The sequence below is a fragment of the Salvelinus alpinus genome, chromosome 5 (genome assembly GCF_045679555.1).
Source record: "Salvelinus alpinus chromosome 5, SLU_Salpinus.1, whole genome shotgun sequence".
Lineage (NCBI taxonomy): Eukaryota > Metazoa > Chordata > Actinopteri > Salmoniformes > Salmonidae > Salvelinus > Salvelinus alpinus.
In genome coordinates, this window is record NC_092090.1 from 9238999 (window position 1) to 9257618 (window position 18620).

The window sequence follows — 18620 nt, forward strand, 5'->3', positions numbered from 1 at the left end:
TTTGCCTTGAAGAATGGGCAAAAATCCCAGTGTAAATCAAATTATACAAACCCCCCCAAAAATCTATTTTAATTCCAGGTTGTAAGGCAACAAAATAGGAAAAATGCCAAGGGGGTGAATACTTTCGTAAGACACTGTATATGCACACACACACACCTCACAGCCCACTCACCTCACAATATAACCTACTAGAGTCAATGCACACAGGTCAACTTACATGCAGTACTGGGTACCTGTTTGTAATAGACTTCTCTCCATCTTTCTTTCTGTCAGGTTGTTTTTGGTCGGGTCACGAGAAGGTCACCTGCCCATTCTGTTGTCCATGATCCACCCGATCCTGCTCACCCCTCAGCCTTCACTCATCTTCACCGTGAGTCCTGTCATTGTCAACAAAGTTACACATTCAGGATGAATATTTATTTATTTAACCTCTCAATTTGACTCCTGTTGTGTGTATCAGTGTTTGACTCCTGTTGTGTGAATCAGTGTTTGACTCCTGTTGTGTGAATCGGTGTTTGACTCCTGTTGTGTGAATCAGTGTTTGACTCCTGTTGTGCGAATCAGTGTTTTGACTCCTGTTGTGTGTATCAGTGTTTGACTCCTGTTGTGTGAATCAGTGTTTGACTCCTGTTGTGTGAATCAGTGTTTGACTCCTGTTGTGTGAATCAGTGTTTGACTCCTGTTGTGTGACTCAGTGTTTGACTCCTGTTGGGTGAATCAGTGTTTTGACTCCTGTTGTGTGAATCAGTGGTTTGACTCCTGTTGTGTGAATCAGTGTTTGACTCCTGTTGTGTGAATCAGTGTTTTGACTCCTGTTGTGTGAATCAGTGTTTGACTCCTGTTGTGTGACTCAGTGTTTGACTCCTGTTGTGTGAATCAATGTTATGACTCCTGTTGTGTGAATCAGTGTTTGACTCCTGTTGTGTGAATCAGTGTTTGACTCCTGTTGTGTGTATCAGTGTTTGACTCCTGTTGTGTGTATCAGTGTTTGACTCCTGTTGTGTGAATCAGTGTTTGACTCCTGTTGTGTGACTCAGTGTTTGACTCCTGTTGTGTGACTCAGTGTTTGACTCCTGTTGTGTGTATCAGTGTTTGACTCCTGTTGTGTGAATCAGTGTTTTGACTCCTGTTGTGTGACTCAGTGTTTTGACTCCTGTTGTGTGTATCAGTGTTTGACTCCTGTTGTGTGAATCAGTGTTTGACTCCTGTTGTGTGAATCAGTGTTTGACTCCTGTTCTGTGAATCAGTGTTTGACTCCTGTTGTGTGACTCAGTGTTTGACTCCTGTTGTGTGAATCAGTGTTTTGACTCCTGTTGGGTGAATCAGTGTTTTGACTCCTGTTGGGTGAATCAGTGTTTTGACTCCTGTTGTGTGAATCAGTGTTTGACTCCTGTTGTGTGAATCAGTGTTTGACTCCTGTTGTGTGTATCACTGTTTGACTCCTGTTGTGTGTATCAGTGTTTGACTCCTGTTGTGTGACTCAGTGTTTGACTCATGTTGTGTGACTCAGTGTTTGACTCCTGTTGTGTGAATCAATGTTATGACTCCTGTTGTGTGACTTAGTGTTTGGCTCCTGTTGTGTGAATCAGTGTTTGACTCCTGTTGTGTGTATCAGTGTTTGACTCCTGTTGTGTGACTCAGTGTTTGACTCCTGTTGTGTGACTCAGTGTTTGACTCCTGTTGTGTGACTCAGTGTTTGACTCCTGTTGTGTGAATCAATGTTATGACTCCTGTTGTGTGAATCAGTGTTTGACTCCTGTTGTGTGTATCAGTGTTTGACTCCTGTTGTGTGAATCAGTGTTTGACTCCTGTTGTGTGAATCAGTGTTTGACTCCTGTTGTGTGTATCAGTGTTTGACTCCTGTTGTGTGAATCAGTGTTTGACTCCTGTTGTGTGAATCAGTGTTTGACTCCTGTTGTGTGTATCAGTGTTTTGACTCCTGTTGTGTGAATCAGTGTTTTGACTCCTGTTGTGTGAATCAGTGTTTTGACTCCTGTTGTGTGAATCAGTGTTTTGACTCCTGTTGTGTGAATCAGTGTTTGACTCCTGTTGTGTGACTCAGTGTTTGACTCCTGTTGTGTGAATCAGTGTTTGACTCATGTTGTGTGTATCAGTGTTTTGACTCCTGTTGTGTGAATCAGTGTTTTGACTCCTGTTGTGTGACTCAGTGTTTGACTCCTGTTGTGTGAATCAGTGTTTTGACTCCTGTTGTGTGACTCAGTGTTTGACTCCTGTTGTGTGAATCAGTGTTTGACTCATGTTGTGTGTATCAGTGTTTTGACTCATGTTGTGTGTATCAGTGTTTTGACTCCTGTTGTGTGAATCAGTGTTTTGACTCCTGTTGTGTGACTCAGTGTTTGACTCCTGTTGTGTGAATCAGTGTTTGACCTTGGCCTATAACTATCCCACGTTAGTGTGTCTGTGGCTGCTAAATCAAATCAGTCTTTATTTAAAACCAGAACACTTTCCAGGAAACCATCAAATGAAAGAGGTAAAAGCAAACAGGAAGTACTAAAGGACTAAGAAGATGGTATGTTGTCTCTCAGTGCATAGTGACGGTGCTGTATGTTGTCTCTCTCAGTGCATAATGACGGTGCTGTATGTTGTCTCTCTCAGTGCATAGTGACGGTGCTGTATGTTGTCTCTCTCAGTGCATAGTGACGGTGCTGTATGTTGTCTCTCTCAGTGCATAGTGACGGTGCTGTATGTTGTCTCTCTCAGTGCATAGTGACGGTGCTGTATGTTGTCTCTCTCAGTGCATAGTGACGGTGCTGTATGTTGTCTCTCTCAGTGCATAGTGACGGTGCTGTATGTTGTCTCTCTCAGTGCATAGTGACGGTGCTGTATGTTGTCTCTCTCAGTGCATAGTGACGGTGCTGTATGTTGTCTCTCTCTCAGTGCATAGTGACGGTGCTGTATGTTGTCTCTCTCAGTGCATAGTGACGGTGCTGTATGTTGTCTCTCTCAGTGCATAATGACGGTGCTGTATGTTGTCTCTCTCAGTGCATAGTGACGGTGCTGTATGTTGTCTCTCTCAGTGCATAGTGACGGTGCTGTATGTTGTCTCTCTCAGTGCATAGTGACGGTGCTGTATGTTGTCTCTCTCAGTGCATAGTGACGGTGCTGTATGTTGTCTCTCTCAGTGCATAATGACGGTGCTGTATGTTGTCTCTCTCAGTGCATAGTGACGGTGCTGTATGTTGTCTCTCTCAGTGCATAATGACGGTGCTGTATGTTGTCTCTCTCAGTGCATAGTGACGGTGCTGTATGTTGTCTCTCTCAGTGCATAGTGACGGTGCTGTATGTTGTCTCTCTCAGTGCATAGTGACGGTGCTGTATGTTGTCTCTCTCAGTGCATAGTGACGGTGCTGTATGTTGTCTCTCTCTCAGTGCATAATGACGGTGCTGTATGTTGTCTCTCTCAGTGCATAGTGACGGTGCTGTATGTTGTCTCTCTCTCAGTGCATAGTGACGGTGCTGTATGTTGTCTCTCTCAGTGCATAGTGACGGTGCTGTATGTTGTCTCTCTCAGTGCATAGTGACGGTGCTGTATGTTGTCTCTCTCAGTGCATAGTGACGGTTCTGTATGTTGTCTCTCTCTCAGTGCATAGTGACGGTGCTGTATGTTGTCTCTCTCAGTGTATAGTGACGGTGCTGTATGTTGTCTCTCTCAGTGCATAATGACGGTGCTGTATGTTGTCTCTCTCTCAGTGTATAGTGACGGTGCTGTATGTTGTCTCTCTCAGTGCATAGTGACGGTGCTGTATGTTGTCTCTCTCTCAGTGCATAGTGACGGTGCTGTATGTTGTCTCTCTCAGTGCATAGTGACGGTGCTGTATGTTGTCTCTCTCAGTGCATAGTGACGGTGCTGTATGTTGTCTCTCTCAGTGCATAATGACGGTGCTGTATGTTGTCTCTCTCAGTGCATAGTGACGGTGCTGTATGTTGTCTCTCTCAGTGCATAGTGACGGTGCTGTATGTTGTCTCTCTCAGTGCATAGTGACGGTGCTGTATGTTGTCTCTCTCTCAGTGCATAATGACGGTGCTGTATGTTGTCTCTCTCAGTGCATAGTGACGGTGCTGTATGTTGTCTCTCTCAGTGCATAGTGACGGTGCTGTATGTTGTCTCTCTCAGTGCATAGTGACGGTGCTGTATGTTGTCTCTCTCAGTGCATAGTGACGGTGCTGTATGTTGTCTCTCTCAGTGCATAGTGACGGTGCTGTATGTTGTCTCTCTCAGTGCATAGTGACGGTGCTGTATGTTGTCTCTCTCAGTGCATAGTGACGGTGCTGTATGTTGTCTCTCTCAGTGCATAATGACGGTGCTGTATGTTGTCTCTCTCAGTGCATAGTGACGGTGCTGTATGTTGTCTCTCTCAGTGCATAGTGACGGTGCTGTATGTTGTCTCTCTCAGTGCATAGTGACGGTGCTGTATGTTGTCTCTCTCAGTGCATAGTGACGGTGCTGTATGTTGTCTCTCTCAGTGCATAGTGACGGTGCTGTATGTTGTCTCTCTCAGTGCATAGTGACGGTGCTGTATGTTGTCTCTCTCAGTGCATAGTGACGGTGCTGTATGTTGTCTCTCTCAGTGCATAGTGACGGTGCTGTATGTTGTCTCTCTCAGTGCATAGTGACGGTGCTGTATGTTGTCTCTCTCAGTGCATAGTGACGGTGCTGTATGTTGTCTCTCTCAGTGCATAGTGACGGTGCTGTATGTTGTCTCTCTCAGTGCATAATGACGGTGCTGTATGTTGTCTCTCTCACTGCATAATGACGGTGCTGTATGTTGTCTCTCTCAGTGCATAATGACGGTGCTGTATGTTGTCTCTCTCTCAGTGCATAGTGACGGTGCTGTATGTTGTCTCTCTCAGTGCATAGTGACGGTGCTGTATGTTGTCTCTCTCTCATTGCATAATGACGGTGCTGTATGTTGTCTCTCTCTCATTGCATAATGACGGTGCTGTATGTTGTCTCTCTCAGTGCATAGTGACGGTGCTGTATGTTGTCTCTCTCAGTGCATAGTGACGGTGCTGTATGTTGTCTCTCTCAGTGCATAATGACGGTGCTGTATGTTGTCTCTCTCAGTGCATAGTGACGGTGCTCTATGTTGTCTCTCTCAGTGCATAGTGACGGTGCTGTATGTTGTCTCTCTCTCAGTGCATAGTGACGGTGCTGTATGTTGTCTCTCTCAGTGCATAGTGACGGTGCTGTATGTTGTCTCTCTCAGTGCATAGTGACGGTGCTGTATGTTGTCTCTCTCAGTGCATAGTGACGGTGCTGTATGTTGTCTCTCTCAGTGCATAGTGACGGTGCTGTATGTTGTCTCTCTCAGTGCATAGTGACGGTGCTGTATGTTGTCTCTCTCAGTGCATAATGACGGTGCTGTATGTTGTCTCTCTCAGTGCATAGTGACGGTGCTGTATGTTGTCTCTCAGTGCATAGTGACGGTGCTGTATGTTGTCTCTCTCAGTGCATAGTGACGGTGCTGTATGTTGTCTCTCTCAGTGCATAGTGACGGTGCTGTATGTTGTCTCTCTCAGTGCATAGTGACGGTGCTGTATGTTGTCTCTCTCAGTGCATAATGACGGTGCTGTATGTTGTCTCTCTCTCAGTGCATAGTGACGGTGCTGTATGTTGTCTCTCTCAGTGCATAGTGACGGTGCTGTATGTTGTCTCTCTCAGTGCATAGTGACGGTGCTGTATGTTGTCTCTCTCAGTGCATAGTGACGGTGCTGTATGTTGTCTCTCTCAGTGCATAGTGACGGTGCTGTATGTTGTCTCTCTCAGTGCATAGTGACGGTGCTGTATGTTGTCTCTCTCAGTGCATAGTGACGGTGCTGTATGTTGTCTCTCAGTGCATAGTGACGGTGCTGTATGTTGTCTCTCTCAGTGCATAGTGACGGTGCTGTATGTTGTCTCTCTCAGTGCATAGTGACGGTGCTGTATGTTGTCTCTCTCTCTCAGTGCATAGTGACGGTGCTGTATGTTGTCTCTCTCAGTGCATAGTGACGGTGCTGTATGTTGTCTCTCTCTCAGTGCATAGTGACGGTGCTGTATGTTGTCTCTCTCTCTCAGTGCATAGTGACGGTGCTGTATGTTGTCTCTCTCAGTGCATAGTGACGGTGCTGTATGTTGTCTCTCTCAGTGCATAGTGACGGTGCTGTATGTTGTCTCTCTCAGTGCATAGTGACGGTGCTGTATGTTGTCTCTCTCAGTGCATAGTGACGGTGCTGTATGTTGTCTCTCTCAGTGCATAGTGACGGTGCTGTATGTTGTCTCTCTCAGTGCATAGTGACGGTGCTGTATGTTGTCTCTCTCAGTGCATAGTGACGGTGCTGTATGTTGTCTCTCTCAGTGCATAGTGACGGTGCTGTATGTTGTCTCTCAGTGCATAGTGACGGTGCTGTATGTTGTCTCTCTCAGTGCATAATGACGGTGCTGTATGTTGTCTCTCTCAGTGCATAGTGACGGTGCTGTATGTTGTCTCTCTCAGTGCATAGTGACGGTGCTGTATGTTGTCTCTCTTCAGTGCATAGTGACGGTGCTGTATGTTGTCTCTCTCAGTGCATAGTGACGGTGCTGTATGTTGTCTCTCTCAGTGCATAGTGACGGTGCTGTATGTTGTCTCTCTCTCAGTGCATAGTGACGGTGCTGTATGTTGTCTCTCTCAGTGCATAGTGACGGTGCTGTATGTTGTCTCTCTCTCAGTGCATAGTGACGGTGCTGTATGTTGTCTCTCTCAGTGCATAGTGACGGTGCTGTATGTTGTCTCTCTCAGTGCATAGTGACGGTGCTGTATGTTGTCTCTCTCAGTGCATAGTGACGGTGCTGTATGTTGTCTCTCTCAGTGCATAGTGACGGTGCTGTATGTTGTCTCTCTCAGTGCATAGTGACGGTGCTGTATGTTGTCTCTCTCAGTGCATAGTGACGGTGCTGTATGTTGTCTCTCTCAGTGCATAGTGACGGTGCTGTATGTTGTCTCTCTCAGTGCATAGTGACGGTGCTGTATGTTGTCTCTCTCAGTGCATAATGACGGTGCTGTATGTTGTCTCTCTCAGTGCATAATGACGGTGCTGTATGTTGTCTCTCTCAGTGCATAATGACGGTGCTGTATGTTGTCTCTCTCTCAGTGCATAGTGACGGTGCTGTATGTTGTCTCTCAGTGCATAGTGACGGTGCTGTATGTTGTCTCTCTCTCAGTGCATAATGACGGTGCTGTATGTTGTCTCTCTCAGTGCATAATGACGGTGCTGTATGTTGTCTCTCTCAGTGCATAGTGACGGTGCTGTATGTTGTCTCTCTCAGTGCATAGTGACGGTGCTGTATGTTGTCTCTCTCTCAGTGCATAATGACGGTGCTGTATGTTGTCTCTCTCTCAGTGCATAGTGACGGTGCTGTATGTTGTCTCTCTCTCAGTGCATAGTGACGGTGCTGTATGTTGTCTCTCTCTCAGTGCATAGTGACGGTGCTGTATGTTGTCTCTCTCTCAGTGCATAGTGACGGTGCTGTATGTTGTCTCTCTCAGTGCATAGTGACGGTGCTGTATGTTGTCTCTCTCAGTGCATAGTGACGGTGCTGTATGTTGTCTCTCTCAGTGCATAGTGACGGTGCTGTATGTTGTCTCTCTCAGTGCATAGTGACGGTGCTGTATGTTGTCTCTCTCAGTGCATAGTGACGGTGCTGTATGTTGTCTCTCACAGTGCATAATGACGGTGCTGTATGTTGTCTCTCTCAGTGCATAGTGACGGTGCTGTATGTTGTCTCTCAGTGCATAGTGACGGTGCTGTATGTTGTCTCTCTCAGTGCATAGTGACGGTGCTGTATGTTGTCTCTCTCAGTGCATAGTGACGGTGCTGTATGTTGTCTCTCTCTCAGTGCATAGTGACGGTGCTGTATGTTGTCTCTCTCTCAGTGCATAGTGACGGTGCTGTATGTTGTCTCTCTCTCAGTGCATAGTGACGGTGCTGTATGTTGTCTCTCTCAGTGCATAGTGACGGTGCTGTATGTTGTCTCTCTCAGTGCATAGTGACGGTGCTGTATGTTGTCTCTCTCAGTGCATAATGACGGTGCTGTATGTTGTCTCTCTCAGTGCATAATGACGGTGCTGTATGTTGTCTCTCTCAGTGCATAATGACGGTGCTGTATGTTGTCTCTCTCTCAGTGCATAGTGACGGTGCTGTATGTTGTCTCTCTCAGTGCATAGTGACGGTGCTGTATGTTGTCTCTCTCTCAGTGCATAGTGACGGTGCTGTATGTTGTCTCTCTCTCAGTGCATAGTGACGGTGCTGTATGTTGTCTCTCTCAGTGCATAGTGACGGTGCTGTATGTTGTCTCTCTCTCAGTGCATAGTGACGGTGCTGTATGTTGTCTCTCTCAGTGCATAGTGACGGTGCTGTATGTTGTCTCTCTCTCTCAGTGCATAGTGACGGTGCTGTATGTTGTCTCTCTCAGTGCATAGTGACGGTGCTGTATGTTGTCTCTCTCTCTCAGTGCATAGTGACGGTGCTGTATGTTGTCTCTCTCAGTGCATAGTGACGGTGCTGTATGTTGTCTCTCTCTCTCAGTGTATAGTGACGGTGCTGTATGTTGTCTCTCTCTCTCAGTGCATAGTGACGGTGCTGTATGTTGTCTCTCTCAGTGCATAGTGACGGTGCTGTATGTTGTCTCTCTCAGTGCATAGTGACGGTGCTGTATGTTGTCTCTCTCAGTGTATAGTGACGGTGCTGTATGTTGTCTCTCTCAGTGCATAGTGACGGTGCTGTATGTTGTCTCTCTCAGTGCATAATGACGGTGCTGTATGTTGTCTCTCTCAGTGCATAGTGACGGTGCTGTATGTTGTCTCTCTCAGTGCATAGTGACGGTGCTGTATGTTGTCTCTCTCAGTGCATAGTGACGGTGCTGTATGTTGTCTCTCAGTGCATAGTGACGGTGCTGTATGTTGTCTCTCTCAGTGCATAATGACGGTGCTGTATGTTGTCTCTCTCAGTGCATAGTGACGGTGCTGTATGTTGTCTCTCTCAGTGCATAGTGACGGTGCTGTATGTTGTCTCTCTCAGTGCATAGTGACGGTGCTGTATGTTGTCTCTCTCAGTGCATAGTGACGGTGCTGTATGTTGTCTCTCTCAGTGCATAGTGACGGTGCTGTATGTTGTCTCTCTCAGTGCATAGTGACGGTGCTGTATGTTGTCTCTCTCAGTGCATAGTGACGGTGCTGTATGTTGTCTCTCTCTCAGTGCATAGTGACGGTGCTGTATGTTGTCTCTCTCAGTGCATAGTGACGGTGCTGTATGTTGTCTCTCTCAGTGCATAGTGACGGTGCTGTATGTTGTCTCTCTCAGTGCATAGTGACGGTGCTGTATGTTGTCTCTCTCAGTGCATAGTGACGGTGCTGTATGTTGTCTCTCTCAGTGCATAGTGACGGTGCTGTATGTTGTCTCTCTCAGTGTATAGTGACGGTGCTGTATGTTGTCTCTCTCAGTGTATAGTGACGGTGCTGTATGTTGTCTCTCTCAGTGTATAGTGACGGTGCTGTATGTTGTCTCTCTCAGTGCATAGTGACGGTGCTGTATGTTGTCTCTCTCAGTGCATAGTGACGGTGCTGTATGTTGTCTCTCTTAGTGCATAATGACGGTGCTGTATGTTGTCTCTCTCAGTGCATAGTGACGGTGCTGTATGTTGTCTCTCTCAGTGCATAGTGACGGTGCTGTATGTTGTCTCTCTCTCAGTGCATAGTGACGGTGCTGTATGTTGTCTCTCTCAGTGCATAGTGACGGTGCTGTATGTTGTCTCTCTCTCAGTGCATAGTGACGGTGCTGTATGTTGTCTCTCTCTCAGTGCATAGTGACGGTGCTGTATGTTGTCTCTCTCTCAGTGCATAGTGACGGTGCTGTATGTTGTCTCTCTCAGTGCATAGTGACGGTGCTGTATGTTGTCTCTCTCAGTGCATAGTGACGGTGCTGTATGTTGTCTCTCTCAGTGCATAGTGACGGTGCTGTATGTTGTCTCTCTCTCAGTGCATAGTGACGGTGCTGTATGTTGTCTCTCTCAGTGCATAGTGACGGTGCTGTATGTTGTCTCTCTCTCAGTGCATAATGACGGTGCTGTATGTTGTCTCTCAGTGCATAGTGACGGTGCTGTATGTTGTCTCTCTCAGTGCATAATGACGGTGCTGTATGTTGTCTCTCTCAGTGCATAGTGACGGTGCTGTATGTTGTCTCTCTCAGTGCATAGTGACGGTGCTGTATGTTGTCTCTCTCAGTGCATAGTGACGGTGCTGTATGTTGTCTCTCTCAGTGCATAATGACGGTGCTGTATGTTGTCTCTCTCAGTGCATAATGACGGTGCTGTATGTTGTCTCTCAGTGCATAGTGACGGTGCTGTATGTTGTCTCTCTCAGTGCATAATGACGGTGCTGTATGTTGTCTCTCTCAGTGCATAGTGACGGTGCTGTATGTTGTCTCTCAGTGCATAATGACGTTGCTGTATGTTGTCTCTCTCAGTGCATAATGACGTTGCTGTATGTTGTCTCTCTCAGTGCATAATGACGGTGCTGTATGTTGTCTCTCTCAGTGCATAATGACGGTGCTGTATGTTGTCTCTCAGTGCATAATGACGGTGCTGTATGTTGTCTCTCTCAGTGCATAATGACGGTGCTGTATGTTGTCTCTCAGTGCATAGTGACGGTGCTGTATGTTGTCTCTCTCAGTGCATAATGACGGTGCTGTATGTTGTCTCTCTCAGTGCATAGTGACGGTGCTGTATGTTGTCTCTCTCTCAGTGCATAATGACGGTGCTGTATGTTGTCTCTCTCAGTGCATAGTGACGGTGCTGTATGTTGTCTCTCTCAGTGCATAGTGACGGTGCTGTATGTTGTCTCTCTCAGTGCATAGTGACGGTGCTGTATGTTGTCTCTCTCAGTGCATAGTGACGGTGCTGTATGTTGTCTCTCTCAGTGCATAGTGACGGTGCTGTATGTTGTCTCTCTCAGTGCATAGTGACGGTGCTGTATGTTGTCTCTCAGTGCATAGTGACGGTGCTGTATGTTGTCTCTCTCAGTGCATAGTGACGGTGCTGTATGTTGTCTCTCTCTCAGTGCATAATGACGGTGCTGTATGTTGTCTCTCTCAGTGCATAGTGACGGTGCTGTATGTTGTCTCTCTCAGTGCATAGTGACGGTGCTGTATGTTGTCTCTCTCAGTGCATAATGACGGTGCTGTATGTTGTCTCTCTCAGTGCATAATGACGGTGCTGTATGTTGTCTCTCTCTGTGCATAATGACGGTGCTGTATGTTGTCTCTCTCAGTGCATAATGACGGTGCTGTATGTTGTCTCTCAGTGCATAATGACGGTGCTGTATGTTGTCTCTCTCAGTGCATAGTGACGGTGCTGTATGTTGTCTCTCTCAGTGCATAGTGACGGTGCTGTATGTTGTCTCTCAGTGCATAATGACGGTGCTGTATGTTGTGTCTCAGTGCATAATGACGGTGCTGTATGTTGTCTCTCTCAGTGCATAATGACGGTGCTGTATGTTGTCTCTCTCAGTGCATAGTGACGGTGCTGTATGTTGTCTCTCAGTGCATAATGACGGTGCTGTATGTTGTCTCTCAGTGCATAATGACGGTGCTGTATGTTGTCTCTCTCAGTGCATAATGACGGTGCTGTATGTTGTCTCTCTCAGTGCATAGTGACGGTGCTGTATGTTGTCTCTCTCAGTGCATAATGACGGTGCTGTATGTTGTCTCTCTCAGTGCATAATGACGGTGCTGTATGTTGTCTCTCTCAGTGCATAGTGACGGTGCTGTATGTTGTCTCTCTCAGTGCATAATGACGGTGCTGTATGTTGTCTCTCTCAGTGCATAGTGACGGTGCTGTATGTTGTCTCTCTCAGTGCATAGTGACGGTGCTGTATGTTGTCTCTCTCAGTGCATAATGACGGTGCTGTATGTTGTCTCTCAGTGCATAGTGACGGTGCTGTATGTTGTCTCTCTCAGTGCATAATGACGGTGCTGTATGTTGTCTCTCTCAGTGCATAATGACGGTGCTGTATGTTGTCTCTCAGTGCATAGTGACGGTGCTGTATGTTGTCTCTCTCAGTGCATAATGACGGTGCTGTATGTTGTCTCTCTCAGTGCATAGTGACGGTGCTGTATGTTGTCTCTCTCTCTCAGTGCATAGTGACGGTGCTGTATGTTGTCTCTCTCAGTGCATAATGACGGTGCTGTATGTTGTCTCTCTCAGTGCATAATGACGGTGCTGTATGTTGTCTCTCTCTCAGTGCATAGTGACGGTGCTGTATGTTGTCTCTCTCAGTGCATAATGACGGTGCTGTATGTTGTCTCTCTCAGTGCATAATGACGGTGCTGTATGTTGTCTCTCTCAGTGCATAATGACGGTGCTGTATGTTGTCTCTCAGTGCATAGTGACGGTGCTGTATGTTGTCTCTCTCTCAGTGCATAGTGACGGTGCTGTATGTTGTCTCTCTCAGTGCATAGTGACGGTGCTGTATGTTGTCTCTCTCAGTGCATAGTGACGGTGCTGTATGTTGTCTCTCTCAGTGCATAGTGACGGTGCTGTATGTTGTCTCTCTCTCAGTGCATAATGACGGTGCTGTATGTTGTCTCTCTCAGTGCATAGTGACGGTGCTGTATGTTGTCTCTCTCTCAGTGCATAATGACGGTGCTGTATGTTGTCTCTCTCAGTGCATAGTGACGGTGCTGTATGTTGTCTCTCTCAGTGCATAGTGACGGTGCTGTATGTTGTCTCTCTCAGTGCATAGTGACGGTGCTGTATGTTGTCTCTCTCAGTGCATAGTGACGGTGCTGTATGTTGTCTCTCTCTCAGTGCATAATGACGGTGCTGTATGTTGTCTCTCTCAGTGCATAGTGACGGTGCTGTATGTTGTCTCTCTCAGTGCATAGTGACGGTGCTGTATGTTGTCTCTCTCAGTGCATAGTGACGGTGCTGTATGTTGTCTCTCTCAGTGCATAATGACGGTGCTGTATGTTGTCTCTCAGTGCATAGTGACGGTGCTGTATGTTGTCTCTCTCAGTGCATAATGACGGTGCTGTATGTTGTCTCTCTCAGTGCATAATGACGGTGCTGTATGTTGTCTCTCAGTGCATAGTGACGGTGCTGTATGTTGTCTCTCTCAGTGCATAGTGACGTTGCTGTATGTTGTCTCTCTCAGTGCATAGTGACGGTGCTGTATGTTGTCTCTCTCAGTGCATAATGACGGTGCTGTATGTTGTCTCTCTCAGTGCATAGTGACGGTGCTGTATGTTGTCTCTCTCTCTCAGTGCATAGTGACGGTGCTGTATGTTGTCTCTCTCAGTGCATAATGACGGTGCTGTATGTTGTCTCTCTCAGTGCATAATGACGTTGCTGTATGTTGTCTCTCTCAGTGCATAGTGACGGTGCTGTATGTTGTCTCTCTCAGTGCTTAGTGACGGTGCTGTATGTTGTCTCTCAGTGCATAATGACGTTGCTGTATGTTGTCTCTCTCAGTGCATAATGACGGTGCTGTATGTTGTCTCTCTCAGTGCATAATGACGGTGCTGTATGTTGTCTCTCTTAGTGCATAATGACGTTGCTGTATTCATTATCCAGCGACATCTTCTCTATCATCAACTTCTTCAGCTTCGTCAACTGGCTCTGCGTCGCCATGGCGATCATCGGCATGATTTGGCTGCGATACTATAGACCTGAACTGGAGCGACCCGTCAAGGTAAGTCTGTCTGTGTGTGTGTGTGTGTTCGTTTTGTATAAGTGTTTATGTGTGTGTTTCTCCTGTGGGTCCTACATCGTTGTGTGTGTGTGTTCCAGGTGAATCTTCTACTCCCGGTGAGTTTCGTGGTAGTGTGTGTCTTCCTCATTGTGGTGTCGTTTTGGAAGACGCCCGTGGAGTGTGGCATCGGCATCGGTATCATCACCACTGGGGTACCCGTCTATGTCTTTGGTGTTTGGTGGCAGAAGAAACCCAGCTGGATCATCAATGGCATCAGTGAGTAACTGAACACTGATGTCACTTCCTGTAGAAAATCACTAAACTATCACTTCTACTCACAAGGTTAATGTACAGTACACATCAATATACTAAACTATTCCTTCTACTAACAAGGTTAATGTACAGTACACATCAATATACTAGACTATTCCTTCTACTAACAAGGTTAATGTACAGTACACATAAAGATACTAAACTATCACTTCTACTAACAAGGTTAATGTACAGTACACATCAATATACTAAACTATCACTTCTACTAACAAGGTTAATGTATAGTACACATAAATATACTAAACTATTCCTTCTACTAACAAGGTTAATGTATAGTACACATCAAGATACTAAACTATCACTTCTACTAACAAGGTTAATGTACAGTACACATAAATATACTAAACTATTCCTTCTACTAACAAGGTTAATGTATAGTACACATCAATATACTAAACTATCACTTCTAGTAACAAGGTTAATGTACAGTACACATCAATATACTAAACTATCACTTCTACTAACAAGGTTAATGTACAGTACACATCAAGATACTAAACTATCACTTCTACTAACAAGGTTAATGTACAGTACACATCAATATACTAAACTATCACTTCTACTAACAAGGTTAATGTACAGTACACATAAATATACTAAACTATCACTTCTACTAACAAGGTTAATGTACAGTACACATCAATATACTAAACTATCACTTCTACTAACAAGGTTAATGTACAGTACACATCAAGATACTAAACTATCACTTCTACTCACAAGGTTAATGTATAGTACACATCAATATACTAAACTATCACTTCTACTAACAAGGTTAATGTACAGTACACATCAATATACTAAACTATCACTTCTACTCACAAGGTTAATGTACAGTACACATCAAGATGACATCTAGATGAATTAAATGTACCACCACTAATACCGCTGCTGCTGCTAGTACTGCTACTACTAGTACTGCTACTACTAGTAATAGTTTAGTATACTAATAGTACTAGTACTGCTGCTGCTAGTACTGCTACTACTAGTACTACTACTACTAGTAATAGTTTAGTATACTAATAGTACTAGTACTGCTACTACTAGTACTGCTACTACTAGTACTGCTACTACTAGTACTGCTACTACTAGTAATAGTTTAGTATACTAATAGTACTAGTACTGCTACTACTAGTACTGCTACTACTAGTACTGCTACTACTAGTAATAGTTTAGTATACTACCAGTACCAGTACTGCTGCTAGTACCGCTACTACTAGTACTACTACTACTAGTAATAGTTTAGTATACTAATAGTACTAGTACTGCTACTACTAGTACTACTACTACTAGTAATAGTTTAGCATACTACCAGTACCAATACTGCTGCTAGTACCGCTACTACTAGTACTACTACTACTAGTAATAGTTTAGTATACTACTACTACTAGTACTGCTACTACTAGTAATAGTTTAGTATACTACTAGTACTAGTGCTGCTACCACTAGTAATAGTTTAGTATACTACTAGTACTAGTACTGCTACTACTAGTAATAGTTTAGTATACTACTAGTACTAGTGCTACTACTACTAGTACTGCTACTACTAGTACTGCTACTACTAGTACTGCTACTACTAGTAATAGTTTAGTATACTAATAGTACTAGTACTGCTACTACTAGTACTGCTACTACTAGTACTGCTACTACTAGTAATAGTTTAGTATACTACTAGTACTAGTGCTGCTACTACTAGTAATAGTTTAGTATACTACTACTACTAGTACTGCTACTACTAGTAATAGTTTAGTATACTACTAGTACTAGTACTACTACTACTAGTAATAGTTTAGTATACTACTACTACTAGTACTGCTACTACTAGTAATAGTTTAGTATACTACTAGTACTAGTACTACTACTACTAGTAATAGTTTAGTATACTACTACTACTAGTACTGCTACTACTAGTAATAGTTTAGTATACTAATAGTACTAGTACTGCTACTACTAGTACTGCTACTACTAGTACTGCTACTACTAGTAATAGTTTAGTATACTAATAGTACTAGTACTGCTACTACTAGTACTGCTACTACTAGTAATAGTTTAGTATACTACTACTACTAGTACTGCTACTACTAGTAATAGTTTAGTATACTACTAGTACTAGTGCTGCTACCACTAGTAATAGTTTAGTATACTACTACTACTAGTACTGCTACTACTAGTAATAGTTTAGTATACTACTAGTACTAGTGCTGCTACCACTAGTAATAGTTTAGTATACTACTACTACTAGTACTGCTACTACTAGTAATAGTTTAGTATACTACTAGTACTAGTGCTACTACTACTAGTACTGCTACCACTAGTAATAGTTTAGTATACTACTACTACTAGTACTGCTATTGCTAGTACTGCTACTACTGCTACTTGTACTGCTACTACTACTGCTACTGCTACTACTACTACTAGTACTACTACTGATGATGATGAAAGGGTGTAATTGTAGAGCTGGGTTTCTTGCAGGCTTGTTGACCGTGTTCTGTCAGAAGCTGCTGAACGTGGTTCCTCAGGACTCATGAACTCAACCTATTCTCCACTGCAACCCAAGCCGCTGTACCACCACTGAAGCAGTACTGGACGGTTAATGTGTGTTCATCTCAGGCTGATCACTCTGAATACTCTCTAACCTTTGACCTCTAACCTTGATTAAGGAGTCAGTGGTGATGGGGGGGTGGGTTTATTGTGTCCAGAAGGAAGGGGTGGGGGACCAACTAGTAAGTAGGCCTAACTATTCGGTTGTTTACACAGAAAACCCACCTTGCTGTCTTTTCTTTACATTTTCAAACGGTCTTTTCTTTACATTTTCAAACGGTCTTTTCTTTACATTTTCAAACGGTCTTTTCTTTACATTTTCAAACGGTCTTTTCTTTACATTTTCAAACGGTCTTTTCTTTACATTTTCAAACGGTCTTTTCTTTACATTTTCAAATGGTCTTTTCTTTACATTTTCAAACTGTCTTTTCTTTACATTTTCAAACGGTCTTTTCAGTATTTTTGTCTCTGTTTATATTTCTTCCTATATTTAAATAGCAGTTATGTAGACTGTTGTGTTCTTCTTTTGACAGTGTCTTTAAATGTTAAACTGGGGAGTTCTGGAGGACTACCTAGCAGGGTTAGGCTCAATTTCAATTCCATTCAGAAAGTAAACCAAATTCCACATTTTCCTCATTGAAATGCATTGAAGAGAATATTCATTTCATTGTAGTTCCTGAATTGAAATGGAATTGACCCCAGCCCTGATACTGTTCCCCAGGCGCCGAAGACGTGGATGTTGATTAAGGCAGCCCCCCGCATCTCTGATTCAGAGGGGTTGGGTTAAATGCGTAAGACACCATTTCAGTTGAATACATTCAGTTGGACAACTGACTAGGTACCCCCCTTTCCTTTCCCTTTTTATTTACATAAACTGGGTAGTATGAAGGCATGATATTTGGTCCTGAAGAGGTTGGTTCTTCAGGAAGTGCACATCTCGGAAGGTAAAATAGTAGAATTCAGAATTAGAAGTCAGAGCTCTAGAGTCCCCAGGCATCATTCCTACAGAGAGAGAGAGAGCGCCGGCTGGAGGACGAGATGACCTATTGAACTAGTTATCTAATGTTATCATCGGTTGTTACTGTCTGTATTCTACCCACAGAGATATTCCTGAAGCTTTCTTGACACTTCCTGTGCCTTGTCTTGTTATTGTTTTTGTTTTTTTAAATACTCTGTGTCCTTCCTGTGCTGCACTTTGAATGTGAATTTGGTTTTATAAATAAAGTTTTTGAAACAACCAATGATGACGGGAGTGAAGAGTGATTGTAGTGTGTGGGGTTTTGAATGTTGTTTCTTGAGGGCTGGCTGACCTTTTTTACACTTTGGTTGTATTGACAGTAACTTAGTGCAGAGAGACAAGTCAATACAGGAAGCCTGTAGTTACTATACATTCATACACTTGGAATGGATTTTAACATCTGAAATCCGGTCGACTGTACATGTGTCTGAGGCTATATGAGGAGATGGATTTTAACATCTGAAATCCAGTCGACTGTACATGTGTCAGGCTATATGAGGAGATGGATTTTAACATCTGAAATCCAGTCGACTGTACCTGTGTCTGAGGCTATATGAGGAGATGGATTTTAACATCTGAAATCCAGTCGACTGTACCTGTGTCTGAGGCTATATGAGGAGATGGATTTTAACATCTGAAATCCAGTCGACTGTACCTGTGTCTGAGGCTATATGAGGAGATGGATTTTAACATCTGAAATCCAGTCGACTGTACCTGTGTCTGAGGCTATATGAGGAGATGGATTTTAACATCTGAAATCCAGTCGACTGTACCTGTGTCTGAGGCTATATGAGGAGATGGATTTTAACATCTGAAATCCAGTCGACTGTACCTGTGTCTGAGGCTATATGAGGAGATGGATTTTAACATCTGAAATCCAGTCGACTGTACCTGTGTCTGAGGCTATATGAGGAGATGGATTTTAACATCTGAAATCCAGTCGACTGTACCTGTGTCTGAGGCTATATGAGGAGATGGATTTTAACATCTGAAATCCAGTCGAC

The 18620-nt window shown here is 44.1% G+C and overlaps 1 protein-coding gene across 1 annotated transcript in view; it reads left to right on the top strand.

Moving 5' to 3' along the window:
* LOC139575158 (large neutral amino acids transporter small subunit 1-like) overlaps positions 1–17985 on the top strand; it is a 26729-nt gene extending 8744 nt beyond the window's left edge. Inside the window, exons 7-10 of the mRNA XM_071400161.1 lie at positions 274–370; positions 13575–13724; positions 13823–14000; positions 16530–17985. Coding sequence (XP_071256262.1) covers positions 274–370; positions 13575–13724; positions 13823–14000; positions 16530–16585 — 481 coding nt within the window. The 3' untranslated portion in view covers positions 16586–17985. The remainder of the gene's footprint in view (positions 1–273; positions 371–13574; positions 13725–13822; positions 14001–16529) is intronic.
* Positions 17986–18620: the final 635 nt, after the last annotated feature.